General features: G+C 37.9%; 1 protein-coding gene across 1 annotated transcript in view; it reads right to left on the bottom strand.

Moving 5' to 3' along the window:
• Positions 1 to 7162: 7162 nt before the first annotated feature.
• MARCHF11 (membrane associated ring-CH-type finger 11) overlaps positions 7163 to 21645 on the bottom strand; it is a 32793-nt gene continuing 18310 nt past the window's right edge. Inside the window, exons 3-4 of the mRNA XM_074545488.1 lie at positions 15360 to 15552; positions 7163 to 8302 (exon numbers count right to left, since the gene is read on the bottom strand). Of these exons, the coding sequence (XP_074401589.1) occupies positions 7980 to 8302; positions 15360 to 15552 (516 nt within the window). The 3' untranslated portion in view covers positions 7163 to 7979. The remainder of the gene's footprint in view (positions 8303 to 15359; positions 15553 to 21645) is intronic.

The raw sequence follows: 21645 nt of genomic DNA, 5'->3' as shown, positions 1-21645 counted from the left end.
CACACCAGTATTTATTTAATACTGGTGATGCCCAGCTGCAAGAGGAGAATAGGTGGGAAGTTTTGCTTTAAATATTACATTATATGTTTCAACAATAAATTGAATTTTAAATATAATTCTAAAGGAAAGATATGAGGATCTGTTTTGCTGTCTATTTGAGAAGCTATTTTGCAGAGCTCCCATCATATTAGCTTTCTATTGTCAAGAAACTCTTTATGAAGCATATTTTTTTTGTTTCTATCAGTTTTCTTATTGATATTCAAAAGAATTATTGAGTCTTTCCAGTCTAGGGAGAGGTGCTCTGTTTGACTCCCAAAATTATATGCCTCTAATAGTAACCTATTTGTAATGGGCTGGGTTGTTTGGGTTTTTCTACTTTAAACATTTTTAAACCTTATGTATACAGTAGTACTGGAAATAGCTTTTCCTTGAGAGCCTTGCTGTGTTTCACCACTGCAGTTTTGGGAAAGTGATCTTCAGTTTAAGAGCCAACATTTCTATTCTTAAGTGAGCAGAATCTGATTCTTCCTTGCTTTCAAAGTCATATGAATGTGAGGGCTGTTCCCTGCACAATTCTTGCTATTTCTACTGTGTGCCAAAAGAGAAACTCAAATGTTGCCCTTATGCTGCCTATAGTTAAGTTGTTTTACTGTCAGGGGTGATTAATGCAAGGAACATGGAAAAAATGTGACTTCCCAGAGGTGGTGGTGCAAACCTTTAGCTTGTGCAACACCTTGATTCTCTCTCACTGTGGTTTTAGTATCCAAACAGGATGGTGACTGAAATGCAGGTTTGACATGTAGTCTGATTTCCAGTGTTTTTCCTCTGTCTGGAACGGCAGGCAAGACCTCACCCTATATTATATCTGGTCCTAGGGTTTAAGTGAATAGTGTTTTTTCTGGTGTCCATTAAATGTCACTCACTTAACTAGATTACTTAGAAAAAAGGTTAATTGTTTGGTCAAGACATTAAATTATTCAGGAGAGGAGATGCGTGCATTTTGTGTCCATAGAAATGAACACAGAGGGGAAAAGGTGTTGTGGATTAGGAATGTTGTGGATTAGGAATGATTCTCCCTAGTCCACTGCCCTCACTGGGACTCTCCAAACCATGCACTGCTCTGGAGAGGAGAACTGGAGGCAAAATAGGTAAAGATCATGGGTTGAGATCCCAGCAATTTACTGTTAACAGCAATGAGATAAGAAACAAACAGTAACATCTGCAATACTAAAGACAAAGGGCACAAGAAAAGAAATTATTCACAAACAACCTCTTCCCAACATTAGACCAGACATCTCCCTCCACCACGCTTACTTGACCGGGAGGAATAGAGCTCCTTCCTGGAAGAGAGAGGAAGCTGGGGTGGTACAGAATAACCTCCAGGTCCTGACCACGCCTCTCCCAGTATGCAAAAGTAGCCCTGTCCTGGTCAGAACCAGGACAGAAGGGTACTAATCCCAGTCTTCTGCGACCACTAGTAATGACATGTCAATTACTTTTCATAAAGTCATCAAAACCCCTCTGATTCAGGGTGGAATTTTTGTCACTGTTTTGCTTGGAGGCTCTTGCAGTAATTCAGTGTGGCACATTCAGGAAAGACAAGGAGAGAAGTCACGCAGGGAGGGTAAGAAGGAGGGATGCCCAAGGCTTAGAGGAGAGGTGAGATATGTGGAGTTCTTCTGTGGGCCAGCTGAGGGTCTGGAGAGAACATGTGAGTCAGAACCAAGTGAAGGGAAGGCAGCAGCATGGGGGGAACCACCATGGGGTCAGCCTGAGGGAGGGGACTTACTTAAACCTTTAGAGGGAGTCTGGGGAGGGCAAAGCCTGGTGTTCCTTGGGGCCATGAATGTCCCTGTCACTGCTGGAGGGGCGGCATGTCAGGACACATGCAAGAGTATGTTTCTGGATGGTGTCAGAGACAACTTCTTGATACAGGGCCTGGTTGGGCCATCCCATGGGATCCCACTGATAGATCTGCTGTCCCTTTCAAGGGGACATCAGCAGGGGAGGTGCTGATCCATGTCAGCCTTAGCTGTGGTGAGTGTGAAAGAGAGGAGATGAAGATCCTGAGGGGGGAGACGGAGGAGAATGGCAGAGCCCAAATGTGGGGCACCTGGTGAGCATCTTGTCCAGGATGTAGGCAGCTGAGATCACACAAAAGGAGCTCTGAAGGGTTAAAGAGTTGAGGGGAACTGCCGTGACTATATGGACCACATGGTTCATCCTGATACCTGGGAAAACAAGCAGGTGTGTCAGCAGCCTCGCTTGGCTAAGCCAAGAACTCACAAGAGAATTCTGGAAAATGGCCACAAAAAGGAGGCAGAGAGGCTACAGAAGAGGACTTTAGAAATATTGGACAGGCTTTCAAGGGTGGGGTTAGGAAAGCCAAGCTCAGCTGGAAATGGAAGGGACATCAAGGGCAAGACAGAGATCTTCATCCTCTGTGTGAGCAGTAGAAGGCCAGAGAAGGAACTGTGTGCTCACTGCTCAGTGCACAGAGTGATTTTGTGGCAGTGGGCACAGAGAAGACCAATGTCCCTAATGCCTTCTTTGCCTTTGTCTTCACCAACAAGTTCTTTCATCTTCTAATGCTTTGCAGAACCCAGTACAGGAAAGACATGAAGCAACTGAACAAATTCAGCAGAAGCTGGATTGCCCTGCATGGGGAGGAATCAGGCCTTATTCAGCCTTGAGGAGGGATGGCTTCGGGGGAGGCCAGCCAGGACCCAGCAAGGGGTTAGCAAGCAGAGCCACCCACTTCCCAGTGGGGATTTATGGGAGAATGAGAGACAGCGGGTGTAAGCTGTAACAGCAGAAAATGTGGGAAATACTACTCTGGGAACAGTCAAGAGCTGGAGCTGGTTGCCCATAGAGGATGTAAAATTTCCATCCTTAAAGATTTTTGAGACCTGATGGCTTAAAGCCCTGAGCAACCTGCTCTGACCTCAAAGCTGACTCTGCAGCTTGGATTAGATGTCCTCCAGTGGGTCCTTCCAGCTTGAATTGTTGTCTGTAATTCATTCCATGAATATTTTAAAACTACCTTGAACTTCTAGCTAAATTTATTTCTGATCTATTCATGTCCTTGAATTCTTCTGCTGTCTTAGGCTTGTCCTTTGCCTAAAATAAATTTTATTCCGCGATGTATTAACTGAGAACAATAACATTCGCTCTCGACTTTTGTTAAGCAGAACAAGCCAGGCTCTTCTAATTCTGCACACACCCCTCCTCCTGTCCCCGTAGTGACTGGAACAGAGTCCCTGCTCCTTTCTCATCCTAATATCCTCTCTATGCACCTGTTCTCATTTTAATCCATCCTCTGGCATGTAGGTGATTACAGCAATGCAAGTACTGCACTAATCCAAATACAAGGTCAATGAAAAAATGTTCATATCCTGCACTAGGCACTCTTACTACTGAAAATATTTTGTAAGACAACGCAATTCCATTATTTTTTAACAACTGCATCCTACCTATACTGATCCTGTTGCTGTTTATAATTTCCTGATCCTGTTTTCTACATATGGAAATGCATAAATGCAGTCATATGCAAAATTATTGTGCTATATAAATTAATGTTAAGTTCTCCTACTATTAAAAAAGGTTTTGTGATATTTGCCATGAACATTTCTCTTACAAACAATTTTCATTTCTCTTAGTTGGGCCATTTTTTCACTCAGAGGTTAAGTGTTCTAGACCTAGGTGTCTCTCAAATATTTATGCACAAAAATCTTGTCTCTCTTAAATTACATCTGTTGATTTTCTTTCTGGTGAGTTTTGTTTTCCCCCAGCACCTTACACATTTGGATGGGAATAAAAAAGATTTCTTTACAATAAAATGTTTTCATATAGTTCTTAATTTTGTTTTTAGGATCCTGTAAACAACCACTTAATATTCTTTAAATCCCAGAGATCACAAGTACCTAAACGGTGTGAAACATAAGTACATTGATCACAGCATACTTTATTATGCTGGTATTGGAAGTGCTTTTTGAGATACTGTGATCTCAATTTGATCAAGAGAAGCTGTGGTCCTTCTGGGAAAGCAGCCTTTATTTAAGCAGTAATTAAGAACAAGTATTTCCCAGTGATACAGCAGGTTTCCCAAGTCATAATTTCATCTTTTATTTCTCCCCAAATTCCTCCTTTGGGAAACTGTTTAAAGATAACCTAGAAGTGGATTCTCATAGTTTCTCAAGGAGAGTGCCTGTTGTATGCTGGTAATTTGCCATGCAGGAGATAAGTTGGGTTTTTTGAGATAGCATTTTGTTGTTCATGGCTTATGTACTGCTTTTCACATGAATTGGTTAGAGAGTAGTAAGACATCTGTAATTTACTAAATATAACTTTGAGCTTGTGAGACTGTAACACAGAATGCTGGGCCCTGTGTAGAGTTCATTAGATAAATGTTTATGAATATACAAGGAGCTTTTAAGCACCAGTGCTTAAATTATTTCTATTTCCCTTCCAAGTGTAGTCACAGAGACCTCCTGTGTCTGGTGGTGGCACGTAAGCCTCTTATAAAAGGAAGGCATGCACTGATTTCAGCACCATCTTGTTGATGCATGAGAGGGAATTTTCCAGCCTCAGCACTCCATCTCCTGCACAAAGTAAAAATTTTCAGCCACTGGATAAACTTGTTTTTTGTTTATCTCTGTCCTACGTCCAGGTGCCCAGGGGGCAGGTGGGGATGGGAGCTGCAGAGATGACCTTTGTGAGGAGAGGCTAGGATTGCTCCATGCCAAACACAGTCTGTCCCAAGCAGAATTAGCCCTGTGACCCTGGAGGTGTCCTGGTGGAGCAGGTACTTCCCTGTACACTCTGGAGACACCATGGTGCTGCTGACATCCTCCTGTAGCCCTTGGCAGACACGTCTCAAAGGTACTGTAACCCACGGAGAGCCCACGCTGGGGCAGGTTTATACTGAAAGACTGAAATGCTTGGAGAAGCCCAAGGCTGGAGCAGAGAAGTGTGAGGAGGAGAAAGGATCAGCAGACAGGAATGGTTATAGACTGACTGCAGACCCCCATTCCTCATCCCCCTGTGCTGCCCAGTGGAGAGCAGGTGGAAGAGTTGGGAGTGAAGGGTTTAAGCTGAGCCTGGGAAGAGGAGGGGTAGCTGGTTAGTGATGCCTTTGTCTTTGTCTTGACCCACAAGATTTTTCATGCTATATTCCCTCTCTCTTCTGTTGAGAAGGGTGATAGAGAAGCTGGGTGGGGATCTGACAGCCACAAAAGGTCAACCCAACATTCCCTCCCTGACCCAGTTCTCTTCAACGTCTTCATTCACGGCTTGGACACAGTACTCAAAGGAACACTAAATATGTTTGCTGATGGCACTAAATTGGGAGGAGATGTTGACCCCCTTGGGGGCAGGGAGACCTCAACAAATTAGAGAGATGGTCAATCACTAACATAAGAAGTTCAACATGATCAAGTGCTGGATTCTGCACTTTAGATGGGGCAACTCTGGGTGTGGGTATAGGCCAAAGGAATGAGGTACTGGAAAGCAGCACTGCAGAAAGGGCCCTGGGTGTTCTGGTCAGTGGCAAGCTGAACATGAGCCAGCAGTGCCCTGGCAGCCAGGAGGGCCAACCCTGTCCTGGGGTGCATCAGGCACAGCACCACCAGCTGGGCAAGGGAGGGGACTGTCCCGTTCTGCTCTGCACTGGAGTGGCCTCACCTTCAGCACTGTGTGCAATTTTGGGTGCCACAAAATAAGAAAGACGTTATACTATTGAAGAGCATCCAAGGGAGGCCCAAAGGAGGGCTACAAGGATGGTGAAGGATCTGAAGGAAAAGCTGTATGAAGAGCAACTGAGCTCATTTAGTCTGTTCAGCCTGGAGAAGAGACTGAGGGGAGATCTAACTGGTGGCTTCAACATCCTCATGAGGGGAAGCAGATGGGCAGTGTGTTGGTTAAGGTGGTGGTTACTGCCATTGAATTGAATAGTGGGACACCTGGCATCATGTAAATGCTATGGAATAAGGGGTGGAATGTGTTGGGTTTAGCTGGAGTAGAATTAAATGTTTTCACAGTGACTGGTACAGACTGTTTTGGATTTATGCTGAGCACAGAATTGGTAGTAGATGTTGATAGAGATTTTGTTATGGCTGAGCAGGGCTCACACAGAGCCAAGGCTCCTTCTGATTTCCATACTGCCCTGCTGGTGAGGAGGGTGAGGTTGTTGGAAGTCTAGGAGGAGACACAGCCAGGGCAGGTGACCCAAACTGCCCAAAGGGATATTCCAGACCATGTGACATCATGTGCAGTATATAAAGTAGGGGGAAGATGGACAAAAGGGAGGGATGTTTGGAGTGATGACTTTTGTCATTCCAGTTAACTGCTACACATGATGAGGCCTAGCTCTCCTGGAGATGGCTGAACCTGCCTGCCCATGGGAAATGGTGACTGAATTCCCTGTTTAAATTTGTTTATGTGTGTGGCTTTTGCTTTCCCTTGTAAACTGTCTTTATCTCAACCCATGAGTTTTCTGGCTTTTGCCCTTTGGATTCTCTCCCACGTCCCACTGGTGGGGGACTGAGCGAGTGGCTGCCTGGCTGGGGTGAAACCATGACAGACGGGCACTGCTTCACTCTCATGACCAGTGACAGGATTCAAGGAATAGCCTGAAGCTGAGTCAGGAGAGGTTTAGACTGTGTGTCGGGAAAAGATCTTTCACCAGAGGTGAACTGAGCACTGGAACAGGCTCCCCAGGGAAGTGGTCACAGCACCAGCCTGACAGAGTTCAAGAAGTGTTTGGACAACACTCTCAGGCACATGGTGTGACTCTAGGGATGTTCTGTGTAGGGCCAGGAGTTGGACTTGATGCTCCTATGGGTCCCTTCCAAATCAGTATATTCTATGATTCTACAGAACTGTTTTGAGTAAGCTAGTGTTCTCAGAGTAATTTCAGTCTTACTTTTCTATCTCAATCTTCAACAGGCTTATTATTAGGTTGAAAATTATTTCCATTCCATTACTATTTGATTAAATTCTATTAGAATTTTTGCCATGAAACAGAAACAAGAGAAGCAAATTTCACAGCATTTATCTATCATATTACTGGCTCATTTTTAATATGATGATTTGTTCCCTGGCAAAATTAAGGTTCTTTATTATTTATACTCCAGATTCTATCAGAAATTACAATGCACATTTCTTCTCTTTTTTTTTTTTCTTTTTTTTTTAAAGGGATGTCAATGACCTATAATTAGAATAGTTCTAAAGATTCACACATTGCTAATTCCAGCAGTGCTGCTGAGAAGGCAATGCCACTTCTAAACACAGGCACAGCACCAGCCCTCCGCAGATCTTAAGAGACTCGAGAGGCAGTACAAGACTCTATCCCTGTCTGAGTCATACTTGTGTCTGATAGCTTGCATGGACATCTGGGAGAGCTAAAAGAAAAGAATTCCCATCTTCTTTTAGGTTTTGTAGAACACTCCCTGGGCTTCCTGCTTGAATGCAAAGGACAATATATCCTTTACTTATTTTCACACAACTGAACTGAGCTACAAACAACAGCAAAATAAAGACAGAAAAGGAAAAATATTTTACTTGTGTCAACATTCTTTTTGGAAGAATGTTGTCCAGTTTAATCCTCATGAAAGTGGAAAAAAATAACAGTAGTGGATTAAAGCCAGAGTTTAAGAAAATACATTTAAATATATCTTTTTACTTAAAAATGAGTTTCCTCATCATTCAAAGACCTAAGAGTTAAGCTATGTTACATACACCTCAGGTACAAATTGAGAAAAGATTCAATAAATCAGACTATATAAAAAGCAAGAGACTTTTCCCCCCAGAAAAATGTATTTGTGTTTTATCTGATCATATAAAAAACATTAAATTTAAAAAAAAGAAGTGTATATATTTTTTCAAGTGTTAATGGTTTCACCATTCATCATAACTACATTCCACAGTCCTGTAAACCAGGGCACATTATCCTAATCTGTGTAGCACAGTGAGCACAATCTTTACACTGAGGTCACTCTCATCACTACTTCCCCAGAGCAGTTATCCTCTGATGAATCCTCCTGAGGTCTCATGCGGTTGAACAGCTGTAACAACACATAGCCACACTGAAGTCTCGGCGAGGTTAACTGTGTTGGATGAACTAAACTTCTGTTTCTAAATGCAGTCAGTGGCAGCCACAATGTCCTCCCTGCTGAGGATTCTCCTCGATTGCTCTCTTCTATGTCCGTGGCTTTATCATAATTTAACACATCCCAGTGCAGATTCACAGCTCTCCAGCGCTTAAACACACGGTAAACAGATGCACCTTCATGGACTATCAATCCTGAAAGTAAAAGGGAAAAAAGAGAGTTTATACAAAATGTCAATGGATACCATTTTGAGAGCAAATAGAGATTTAACACATTTTAATGACTCTGACAATTTCCAGATGCAATTAAGTCATTCATAACATTAATAACTCAAACAAACTGTACCTATGCAATTTAACTGGTTATTCATTTGTTTGGGAGGCAGGAACATGCAGAGGAAATAAGTTGTTCTGAATGAAACCTCAACATAACCAATAGTGGAATAATCTGAGCATGCCTAACTAAATAAATTATTCAGATTTAAGTAAACCAATGCAAAACTGGCAGATTTGGATATTGACTGCTTATGCTAGTGCTTTCCTTGTTCATGGTAAGTACTATTTATTTACTGAGATTGGTACTCCTTAAAGTAGACTTTTAAGTAGGTTAGACCTTCTGCCTTGAACAGGACAATCCTAAATTTGTTTGAGTGTTTTGTAGAATTCAGTACAGAAACTGACAAATTTATCTGCCTTCATATTCCCAGTTCAACTTAGGAGCACACAAGATTTTTGAAGCAGCTGTAAATATAATGACTTTCCTGTCTTGTTCTTTAGAACAAGACAGAATTAAATGTTATTGTTAACTACAATGAGCATGGTAAGGATGATAGACTTTCTTCTTTCTCTTCAGTATTCAATAGGAAAAAGTTGTAAATTATCTTTTTCTTGAAACCGAGAAATCTTTTAAAAGGTCCTTCAAGGAAAATACAGAATTTCTGGAGTCCTCAGGAGACCAATCTGCCTATGAATTTCCATGTAGCTAATATTTATTCCTATTGTATGCACTCAAGCAACTTATTTAAAGAAATTAAGCTTCTAACTTTTTGTATGTATGTATATGTTTATACTCACACTCTTTATATGTGAGTATTTCAAATATGGATCTACTGGGAAGACACATGGGGCTTCTGCCTTCCTAGTAGTTTTTTCCTCATACAGCCTGATGAGGACACTTACACAGTTCTGAGCAACACCCCCTGTTTTCTATGGCTCCCTGCTTTGGGAAGAGAGCAATCTGCCTGGCCAAAAACACTTATAAATCTTCTGTCTAGTGTGCTCCTTGCCTAAAATTTTCCTATACATGGCCACATCTATAATGTGATCTGTGATGTGCTTTAGCCCAAGGGATTGTATATCACCTGTTTCTACACAAAATAATTCTGATTTAAGTGTCTGAGGTTCTTTAGCACAATTAAGTGATACCATAAAGGAGATGCTCACAGAAAGATGACACAGGCTGAAAGGGTGGTAAAAATATTTACATGAACAGCAAACCTCACATTAAAGTGCAGTGATTTTCAGATAGCAACGCCTACTCTAACATATTTTTAAATATCATTACACTGAAAGATGGAGAAACACGAAGATTTCTTTCAGAAGGACATGATGGTGAATGCAGCATCTCTGTAAGGCTTTCAAGTTGCCTAGAGTTCATTGAAGCATCCAATATAGCAAAAGCAGCATGAAACAAACCTAATAAATAGTAAATATTCTAAATGTATTTTGTAGCAGTAAAGCATTTTAGTGGAATTTTTTCTTGATTGCAAGATTTCTATCTTTGTCTTCTCAGACATAGATGAAGTAACCTGTCTTTAAAATTTATCATAATAGTTTAGTTGATACATAAATGTACCTTCAAGACTGGCTTGATTGTACAGAAAGAATAAATGTATTGGATCCTGTACAGAATCTACAAACCAAATTAGCCATGGTTTTACTGCTGTGACAAAGATTAATCCTTTTGTGTTTTTTTGGATTTCCTATAAAGTTGATAAAGGAGATAAGAAAAATCTTCCTCAACCTGTTCCTGGAACACAGCATTATTTGGCCCAACTTCTCTCAAGTCTGTGATGAAGCAAAGTTTAAAAGAACCTATTTACTCCAGAGTAAAGACACATGTCTGCACTCCACTAGAAGCTGAACAACATATTTCAGAGCTGAGAACAAAGTATTTGAGAAAGGATCATTGAGATACATGAAGTACATTTAAACAGTCAAAATATCTTCTCAAAATTACAACAGAAAAAGTTGTAGGATGACTTCTTTCAGGGAGCCCCTTTTTACTGTCTTGGGGCTTTCAGGATTTATTGAAATTTTGTTTTTAAAATTTTTAAGCCTTGGCAAGGGTTCCTTTATAGTAGAAGCAGTCAGTCACATATACTTTAAAAGAGCTACAAAACAAAGGATCAAATATGGCAACTCTTGACAAAGTTGTCAGATTTGGCAGTGCTGAAGGAGAAAAGCAGCACTTTCGTAATTCTTCTCATAAAAAGTTTTAGCTCCCTTCTTCATAGAGCTATAGATTGAAAAATACAAAAATACCTACCTAGATGAGGCAAAAGAATTGGGGGATGGTGGGGGGGGATGAGGGGGGAATGGGGGTGAGGGGGAGTGTGAAGTTCTTGGCACCATCAGTTCCAAGACCACAAACAAGAGGAACTCCAGGTAGGTTTTAAATGCTAGAAATTTTCCAGGTCCAGAGGAGTTCTGACGCTCAAAATGCAGCTAGTTAGTCACTGAAGTGGAGCTGTAAGGAAATGGCAAATAATTGCCTTTCCCTTAAGGATTTCACAGCAATGAAGGTAGCTATGAGAGAGAAAAGGAGAACAAATCCCTGAAGAATACAGATTTCTTCCAAACACCATGATTTTAACTGCACAGAGGACACAGCTGAACACTTGTAGGGGAAAAATATTTGCTTGACTCAGATGATCCCAAGAAGTATTACAATTCACTACTGTTAGCTGTTCAGATGTTCTGTCCCATTAATATCTACAAGGAACAGGGTTTTTGGATGATGGACCCATCTAAATGTCCTATGGTTCTAAGAAGACTTTACCTTTTCAGGTTTTGTCTCTAAGATGGAGGGATTGCAGTGGGATCCAGCTAATAGGATTATGAAGAATCTTAATTTTATTTTCTTTTTTTATCTTTTTGCCAAGTACTATTCTATTCTTTCACTGTCTTCAAAGGTTTTCTTACCCTGACTCACAAGATACTTGAAACTTTTTACTAATGAATGTCTTTACAAGCAGTCAACTTGTCTTATTCATATTTGGTGGTATTAGGTTACAACTTTATCTTATTTATCATACTAAACTTTCATAAAAACATTTAGGAATGGTCCTCCCAGTAATATCACAAGATTTTATCCAGGGATAAAAGATCATTTTCAGAAACAGACTTTACCTCTGGACAAAATGTCATGTCTTAAAACTATTCTAGGGCCCACACATATAAATAAAAAGCAAGCAAATGCTCGGAGTATTAAAATGAAACATATCCATGCTAAAAATAGTAATAGTAAAAAAATATGATTATTTATAAACTATTTAGAATTAGATCCAATGTGGGAGAAAATAAGACTTTCTGAGTAAAGACATATAAAGTGCCACTAGATGTGTTCATTGTAAGTAATTTCAGCCTGTTCCTTTTTACAACTAAGGAGTTACAGGATTGTGCAAGGCATCAAATTCCTTAGCAGAGAAGAAAGAGGCTTTCAGAGGGCAATTCACACCTCGCACTGGCTCCCAACTCTTCCTCCCTTGCCACAGTACTACTGGCACCTGTCATGTGTCTGGTGCAATGTAACAACTACTTTTCACTGCTGGAAAAGGAGCAGCACTGTTGTTCTGGGATTGCAAGTCAGCTGTTATTATTTGTGAGAGGTTTTGTTCATGTTAGAACCATTTATGACCAGTAGTTATAACTGCTTTCCAGTAAAAAAAATATAAAATTCTACTGCTTTTCTGTTATGCAAAATAATTGCTAGGTTTGGAAAGTAGAATGGCAAAGGTTTGATACACTGTCCTTCAGTGAGTAGATAAGGGATTTACATTATTCATTCCTTTCATTAACTCACTCCCTGTGGTAATCCCTACGTGGATGGTCTGATGCTAGCACTATCACTGGAATAGCTCTGGGTTTCACAGGCTGAAGTTCTGCTTGATCAGGGTGTTCAAAGTTTGCTTTAGGAAAACTCAACCACTAGCAAATTTCAAAGAGAACAGCTTTATGCTCACCTCTGATGCAGAAAGGTACAAGGTAATGGCTTGTAGGGTGAAAACTAACACTGATAAATCAAAACAATCCTATTTGTCAGGAATAATTCTGGGAAAATTCAGACTAGAAGAAAGAGAACAGTGGATACCAAAAAAGCATGAACACTAGAATGAACAGAATATATTATTCTCACGATCTATAATCTACAGGGTGTTACTTTTGTTGAAATGTAAAAACAAAGAAGTAAAATACATGTTAGGTGTAATTTACTTAATAAGTAAGTGACTGGTGGGCTACATGTGATATAGAAGTCAATAACTGAGTAAATTAATTGTTATGTGCACATTTTCAAATATGTGATAAAAATATGTCAGTACCTTTTGGCAAACTGCTTTTAAAATTATAGCAAAAAATTTAAAAAAATGCTTCACACTTTTTGTGTGAAGATATCTACATTTCACAACCAAAAAGTATTTGCATTGTTTCTGCAAAAGTGTAGGGAGGCATAACTGAAAACAGGTGGAATAAATCTTGGTCATACCATCAGTACCTCAAGCATTATCTTGAAATACGTGGTGCACAGGAAAACCTGTAGGTCTGCATAAATTTTTCATTGAAATAAAGAGATTACAGTGGGAGGAGAGGTACTCGCTCACTGTAAATCCTGTTCAAAACTAAGACAATGCCATGGATGACTAAACACAAATGAAAGGAGAGGAGATCCTAAGTGAGACCTGTAGCTGGTTGGAAGCCGTACAAGTTTGATGATATAAGAGATGATTCATAATAATGGTAAAATAAGTTAATGCCTAGGGAAATCATCAGCATAATGGAAAGTATTTTGGGTTTTAAAAATAAGTTATAAGTAATGCTTACATATATCTATTAGAGAATTTTATTTGAAATTTGTAAATTAAAATTATCAATCTAAACCCCTCACTTCATCGTGAAAGAATAAGATGAAAATAATAAGGTTGACTATATTAATGAATACTTTTAAGAGTTACAAGAAGTCCTGATCTTACAAGCTAACAGAATGCAAATTACTTGAAATTATATGCAGAATAAGTGGGTCTGAATGAATCTGGATTATCAAAATTCCTCAATTACAAAACCTCCTTTATACAGCTTTCTGAATTTCCAGATACAGTAAATTCCCAAGTCATATGTGCAGTGAATTTTGTATCTACAATATAGTCTCCAAATATATTTAATTGTAGTCACTTTTACATTTAAATTTTCATTTATTATTTGTGATAGTTCTATAAAATATGCATTTATTAAATGAAAGGCAAGTCAGTTTATCTGTGTGTTTGCTTTGCTCCTGAAGAAGCTCCATGTGAGGTACACGTTTGTTCAGCAGCTTCCACTTCAGCAGTGGCTTCATCCTAGCTGGCTTGAAAGGCAGCTAAAGGATGCACCAATCTATGGAAGGTCACCTGCCAAATATTTGCTTCTATGGATAAATACAGTAATATTTCTGATTACCCACAGACATTCTTGGCTAATGTGGAGTTTAACCTGGTTTAGGTGTTTTAATAGTAAAACAAATGGGAAAAAAGAAAATAATTTGAAGTAGCTGGTTATTTCAACTAGCTGATGCATTCCAAAGTATTTTTTTTTAATTGGGGAGAAAAAACCCAAACAAACCAGAACTCCATATAAATGAAATGCTTGGAATGCCTAAAGCACATTTTATCTTCCTTTGGGGTATTTTTAAACAAAAGCAAAGCCCTCAGTATTGAGTGTTAAGCTGGAAGAGGTGATGTTCAGAAATCAGCATCTAAGAGGACACGTAGCTGAGTTCTTTTATTAATTTAAAAGATGAGCACTTGTCCAAACTATGAGATTCTGCTCACTTTTCTGTCTGAGATTTGGGTTCAAAGAAGAAAGCCTGTGTTACAAAATATTCCAGAGCAGACTTCTCTAACAAAAATTACAAAATGAATGGAACTGCTGATGTAGCTGAAATATAAATACTTTTACAGTAATGGGATGGTTTAAATAAAAGATGATGTGGCTTTACAGTTGAAGCAAAACCCTTGATATTAGGAATCACTCTGCTTCTTTGTCCCTTACAAAGCAGAATTCAGCACTAATGTTCTAATTCCCATATATAAGATTCAGATAACATTTATCTCTCAGAAATATCAATGCAAACATCAGATGGCGTTTGACTTCTGGATTTTCTTGCAATTAAAATTCTGTGAATGTGGTTTGATGTAAATAATTAGTTTTTACTAATTATGTAAATTTATTTCTCTAAATTATATAATTAGGTAATATTTAATGTAAATTTTCTCTCCAAATATTCTAACAATCAAATCAGGTTGTTTTACCAAATACTAAAAGGGTTTTTATTTAAATATTCCCTGATCCAGTATATTTTCAGAAATTTCAAAAGTGGTCAATACAGTGTTGCAGTAAAATGTATTTTCTTTTACAAGGTTTTGACTAAATGACTTGGGGCTTTTTAATAGTAAAGCAAGTTACTATAGTTAGCACTGTGTGAGTGTTTCATAATTGTTTATGATATGCAAAGAACTCATGCCTGCTTTCTTTGTTCTCCTCCATTTCTAGCACAGTGACCTATATAAATCTGTGCAACCTAATTTTGGGTGTGCAGTTTGATGACATCTTCAACGGCTTCTTCTGTGCTTCATGATGGTACAATCTAATTCAAACTGGCATCAGAAGATGACAGTGTGTAATTTTACTAATTATTTTAATAATGTCTTTCATATTTTCATCTGTTTAACCCCTGAACTTCGCTAGTCATTTAAGAAATTTAAACTGATCCTGTTCTCCCCACTAAGATTTTGTGAATCCACTGATGAGTCTGAGAGTAAAGCTTCCCTGATTCTTTTCTCTCTGCAATATTTGCAACACTGTAAAAAGCAGCATTTGCCAAAGGTATCAGCTGAGAATAAATCTGCAAAGAACTGATCAATTAGAGTGACCAATTAGAAAAATAGAAATAGTCACAGTCTTAAACCACAGTCTGTGCTGTTTAAAGATTTGAGCTTACCTATGCATACTAGATCCATAAAACCATACATTCCATAGCAGATTTGAAAAAGGATGTCCTTTCTTTGCCATACTGCATAAGGGCTGAAGGCTGACCATAGAAGCCAAGTCACACTTGCTACTAAGAACAGAGATCCTAGGATTACAGCAACCATCTGCACTTTCTCAACCAGTGTTATAGTAATGCTTTGCCACTAAAAGAGAAACAAAGTTGTATAAGATAAAAATGTTATTGTCCATGGTTGCACATTCAACTCCATCATTTTCCTGAAATCAGAAAGTATTTTAATATTTACACATATCTTCATAGATATTTACTAATATCCTTGATACTGACATATATCTTTTTTCCTATTTCAAAGTGAAGCTAATAGTTGCTTCTCCATTTCCTCCAGTGTCCTTATCAATACGATCTAGCTGTGAACTTCTGAAGAGTTAATAGTTTTGCTTCTCTTTTGAATATGTAGGTAAAAAATATATTAAGTCAGGAATGGAATTCTGTCTTTAATCTTTGGAGGGTAATGAACAGAATAAAAAAGAAAGAAGACTTTTTCAAATATATGTTATGTTAGTGTGACAGGTTTCCTTTCCATCCCTCCCTCCTGAAGCATGAAGCCATTTTCCACTTTCAGGCTTCTCATCAAAGTTCCAGACATACCAAGGGAGTTGTCTTTCTCTGCATAAACCAGTGTAAACAGCACAAAAAATCTCCTGCAACCTAGTGTGGGAGCGACATGAAAACTCAGGAGAAGCCCTGAATATAGATAGCACAAACATGTCTTTTCAGTACACCCCAATTATGTCCATCTTTCCAGGGCAGGATGTATCTTCCATATGTGACATGACTCTGGTTTATGGTTCTACAAGATTTAAATATAAAAGAGTGTATGTACTGACTTCTGTCAAGAGAAATACAATTCCATTATAAGAGTCACAAAAACAAAACACAGCATAAGGAACTAATTGTTCTAGATTACCCTTAACATATACGGCTTTCCTTGGACATAATTATGTAAATTACTACTTTGGTAGACTCCCCACTCCAGTCCCATCACTCCTTCCAGGGCTGATGTGAAGATTTTGTAGATATCTTTCCTGTTCCTAATTTCGGATGTACCAGCCCCCTTCCATAGCTGCAGTAGGGAACAAGTGGAGAAAGCTATTGCAACAAGGGTTTTCTTGCCTCTTTTCCCATCTAGCAATAATTTTTACTTTTTCCTACTACTTAACCGAATCCTTCTCTTTTTTACAGCTGTTGGGTACCCAGTACCAAAAAATCATAGGATAAGATAATAATTCAGGTTGCAAGGGGCTGTGGGAGCCCTCTAGTTCAACTTCCTGCTCAAAACATGATAAGGGGATGATATTAGACCGGGTTGCTCTGGGGTTTATTCTGTAATACCTTGAAAACTTCCAAGTATGGAGGCTGTTCAGCCTCTCTGTGCAACCTGCTCCATTTCATGACTGTACTGAGGTTGAAAAAAGTTTTTCTTCAAAAACATTTTTTCTTATATTCATTCTGATGCTCTTTTGTCCCACTTACACTCTTCCTCCCATCAAGTATCACTGTGAAGAGCCTGGGTGAGCAATGGGTCCCCTGTCCCTTTCTTTCAGCTTTTCCCATTGACTTTTCTGCTGTAGCCTAATATGAACAATTGGTGCTACATTCCTTCTCTTCTTGCAACCTCCTGAATATAACAGTACAAAGAGACAGATATATAACAATTTGTAAATCATCTATCTTGAAATAATATCCTTTAATAATGAACTCATGAAATGCATACTAGCTTTTTCATGGAACATGAAGGTTTGGAATGGGGTTATTCAAGCTAAATACTACCTTTTTGTGTCAAGCAACAATGGATACTCATTTCCTTTGTTAAGTCTCTTTATGAAGGTCAAAGAAGTTCATTAACAAGTGATGCATGACAGAATGGTGTGAGCTTTCCATGACTCAGTATACAGGATTGGAAGTTCAGGACTGAAATTCAATGAACATTCATTAGACCCCATAGGGTAATGTTAAACAAAATTATTTTTCATGTCTCAGCTGAAGCTACATAGCGTGACTTGGCAGAAAACTGTCAAAAATGCTGCTGGTTATGTATATCTATCGTCTTTATCAGTGTGAGACAGAACTGTATTAAATGTCTTTGAAATGCCTGGAATCAAAGTCCATTTACATGAAGTAAAGCTTTAACTGTCACAAAATATTGCACTGTCAAATTCACAGAAGAAGCTGGCAATAAACTGAAAAGACATAAAAATGAAATAAACAGCAGATCTGTCACAGTGCAATTTCAGAAGTTTGTAAACTCACTTCAGTTTATTTTTATTTACCTTTTCTGGTTTTTTTTTTTTTTAACTTAGATTGCTCATAGTTAGTCTGCAAAGAGAGTAAAGAACAAAAGAAAAAGCAATCCAAACATTTGGGATAAATAATGTAGCATGCAGTCTAGATAGCTTATCCCCTATTCTGGTGTTGCCTGAAAACCAGTGTCTCTTCCTCAGTGCCAACCACTCCTCCTACCCATTTCATACGGGCTTTTTGTTGGCTTGCTGTTGGGTTTTCCCAATTCTTTATTTCTAGAAAAGCTTGACCTTGAAAAGTTCTAAGAAACATAGATATGATCCTCACCTCTTCCTAGCCTCTTCTAAAGAACGTGTTCTCATTATTTTACTCTTCTCTTGATCTGTCAAGAATGCAAGCAATTGAATCTCTCAACCTCAATAAAGTCAATAATTCCAAAGATTCAGCATATTAGCACACTATCAAATTACTACAATTACTGAGAAAAACACATAAGCATTGCAGAGGTTGTTGTTCCTAACTCTTCTGCCTTTAAAAACAAAAGAACAGTTCCAAGAAAACCCCCCAAACCAACAAACCAAAACCTCCACGAAAATAATAAAAAAAATAATCCCAAAAATAAGATTAGATATTTTCTTCTATTACCCAACTACTTTAACCTTTATGGTATTGACTGTCTTTGTCTTATGGAAAAAAATTTTAATCCTCCACCTTTTTCAGTATGAAGGTCAGCAAAAATCAAGAAATTCAAAAATTTTACAAAATTTTCCTCCCTATTACTGTAATCTGTAAATTAAGCTAATTGATGATATTCCATAGTAGATGGGTGAGGAAGGACTGTGTGTGTAAGACGGAAGACATTGCAGTGGCCTAGAAAATTTACGTGAAACCGCTAACTTGCCTCCTTGTGGTCGGCAGTCTGCCACAGGAATCCAGCACCCCAGAAGTGATGGGGTGGGATGGATTGCTGTTCAGCTGTAACACGCGATGAGCTTGGGGACCTCATATTCTGTCTGTGTTACTCCTTCGTGCTAATGGCAAAAAACACTGTGGATGTTCCTGGTAGTTAACTTACCCCAACAGAAATTTCCTCCTCCTTGCCCCTCTCCAATATGTTTGGATTTGTACCAGTCTGAGATTGTCTCTTGGGAAATGAGTGTCTTGATATTTTTCCCCATAAATTTGACTGAGTTTGGGTAGAAATTATAAAAAGGCAAGCAGATGTTACTGGGACAGGTGTATTTGTCGCATAATGAAGGTGATATTCTGTAGTTATGATGTTATTCACATATTGATAGGCTTGGGATGTTCAGTCCTTTCTTAAACGTGGCCAGCATTAGCCATTGGACAATGAGATGAACTGCACAGGACTGCATTGTTTGGTTGCTTTGCATTTCATTACAAGGCTTGTGATAGAGGAACTGGAGTTGAGGTCACACCATTTGCTTGTGCCGGAAGTCTCACTCCCAGCATGGCTAACACGTGTGAGAATACAACTGAAAGAAACCCAGGAAAAGAAAGCTCCTTCTAAGAATTATAATAATAATGATAATAATTCTTATTATCGCATCAAAGTCAGGTAAACATTCTTTGATTTCTCACAGTTATTTTCCTTATTGTATTCACTGTTCTGTTATAATCACTTCATCTTTTAATGTCAAATTAATGGCTTATGAAGTCACAAAATAATTAAAATTACTCAGTGATAGTATGTTGAGAAATTGCATTCAGAACAAAGCAGACTGAATTCATGTGTCATGACTTAAATCCATTATTTCCACTAGTGTTTTTCTCATTTTCTTCATATAACTTGGTTCTAAAATTTTAATCATTCATGACTACAAATAATATTATGACTTTCTAATTTGCTTTTGTTTTTTTTCTGACTATACATTCCACAATCTGTAACAGTTATTTTAGCTAAACATTTTGCCATGTTAGGAAAGATCTAGACAGGATTTTATTGTCAGTAAAGTAGATGACCCTAAAAAAATATTATGAGAAAGATTGTCATTTTTGTTCAACAGCTAGAAAGGAATGTGAAATATTTTGCATCTTGATAACTATAATAATATTGTAGGTTTCAGATATAATAATTCTTAAAACCTCATTTATGAGATTTTACAAATGCTTATAAATTTAACATAATAATTATAATTATAATCTATTATATGTAATATAATCTCTATAATATGATATAAATATTATATTAAAAATATTATAAACTATTATAGAATTATTATAAACTATTAAGAATATAATTTAAAATTATTTCAAATTTCTATGAAAATCCCATTTCATATTCCTTCTCATAATATATGTAGTGTTATGATGTACCATGCCATCTCAGTTGCCCATGAAAAAAGCATTTTATTTTAATTTACAATGACGGCAAAAACTTCCTTTGAAAATGGTGTTTTAAACAAAATAAAATTAATGCTTCTGATTTTAATGTAATACTTTCTGCCCTTGAAAACTTCCTAGACTTTTACTTCTACTGACACTTCATTGTATTTGGTTCTTTTAAACTTTTATTTACCGCTGGTCCTTCCCTGATAAATCATTTGGGAGTATAATACATTAATGGTACTCTAGAGTTCAAATTCTGACCCCAGAAATATTGCTCCTCTTTTCTTCTAAAGTTTCTGTCAAAGAAAAATACAAATATAAGGAAATAATTCCTTATTTTTGAGACTTTCAGAAGTTGAAGGAAATTTATTGCTTTGATGGAATAATTGTTAAAGAATAAAGTCAATGCAGTTATATGCATGTCCTTACTAACATAAAGATGGATAAAATATTCAAAGGTCTGTCATTTTTGAGATAAATCAATATTAACTTGGCTTTGTTTTAATAATGCTTTGTAGAAACCAATTGATTATGGTATAATATATGGCAGAAAAATTATCTCAAAAGAACTGATACTGTGCTTGTACTTAGAATACTTTGCATTAAAAATGTCTGCAAAGAAACGACAGGTTTTCCTACATCCTCAATAAAGAACATATGAAATTTCCTTATGGCTACCCAAATGTGTATCCGCTGCACCAATTTATAATCCACCAAAATTCCTTAAGACAAAGAGTTGTTATGGGGTTATCCCACTCTGTTCACTCAGAAAGACAGTTTATTATGGGCACTGCTGACAGAAACCTCTCAATCTCTTCCCTCATTCTGGAATGAATATTTTACATACTGGTAACAATAATGCCTGGCTGTGACCTACTGTAATATAACAAGATTAACCCGAAAACATACCAAATATACAACCTCAAAAACCTTTTGTTAGATTGCTCTAATTGCTAGAACTAATTTTTACAAGAAAAAGTTCTTTCCTAGTGTCATCCATTATCCATTACAGGATTTGTAATCTGCATACATATGAATAAAACTTATAGAGAAGCAAAAGAACACACTGATTTAAGTCCAACATATCATTTTTTAAATGGCTGTTCCTTACTTTATCTTGTTGGTAGTCTATGCGATTAGATAATTAGGATTTCTAAAATGTTTTGCAGTAAGCAAACACACTGCCTACATGATTCAGTGTACAATGATAGTTAATTTACTGACCAGTCTGGACAGAAAATGCGTAGTTTTGAGTACACACACACAAAAACATAAGAAATGTCATTTTTAGCTATAGGCTTCTGTTTTTATGACTTTTTCTTAAAAGAATCAATGTCACAAAAATTGCAGCACACCGTTAATGGCTGCCTATTTTGATACATTATGAACACATAGAGTGCCTGGAGTCATGATGCCCATTATCTTTTCATCTGGCAGAGAACTCATCAATACAGATAGTTTAGGCTGTATGTAATTTCTCCATCAGCTTGGAAGGCTGCACCACTATTTTACTTGGGACATTCTGAAAACATAACATTGACGGTACAGATCCCGTCCATCTGTGCACCACTCAAGCAGTTTAGTTGACAGCTCCTGGAAGTGTTGACTTACTGCATGTACACAACTG

This window comes from Zonotrichia albicollis, chromosome 1, assembly GCF_047830755.1.
Source record: "Zonotrichia albicollis isolate bZonAlb1 chromosome 1, bZonAlb1.hap1, whole genome shotgun sequence".
Lineage (NCBI taxonomy): Eukaryota > Metazoa > Chordata > Aves > Passeriformes > Passerellidae > Zonotrichia > Zonotrichia albicollis.
Note: the sequence above shows the minus strand (reverse complement) of the source record. Positions and strands in the feature narration are given on the sequence as shown.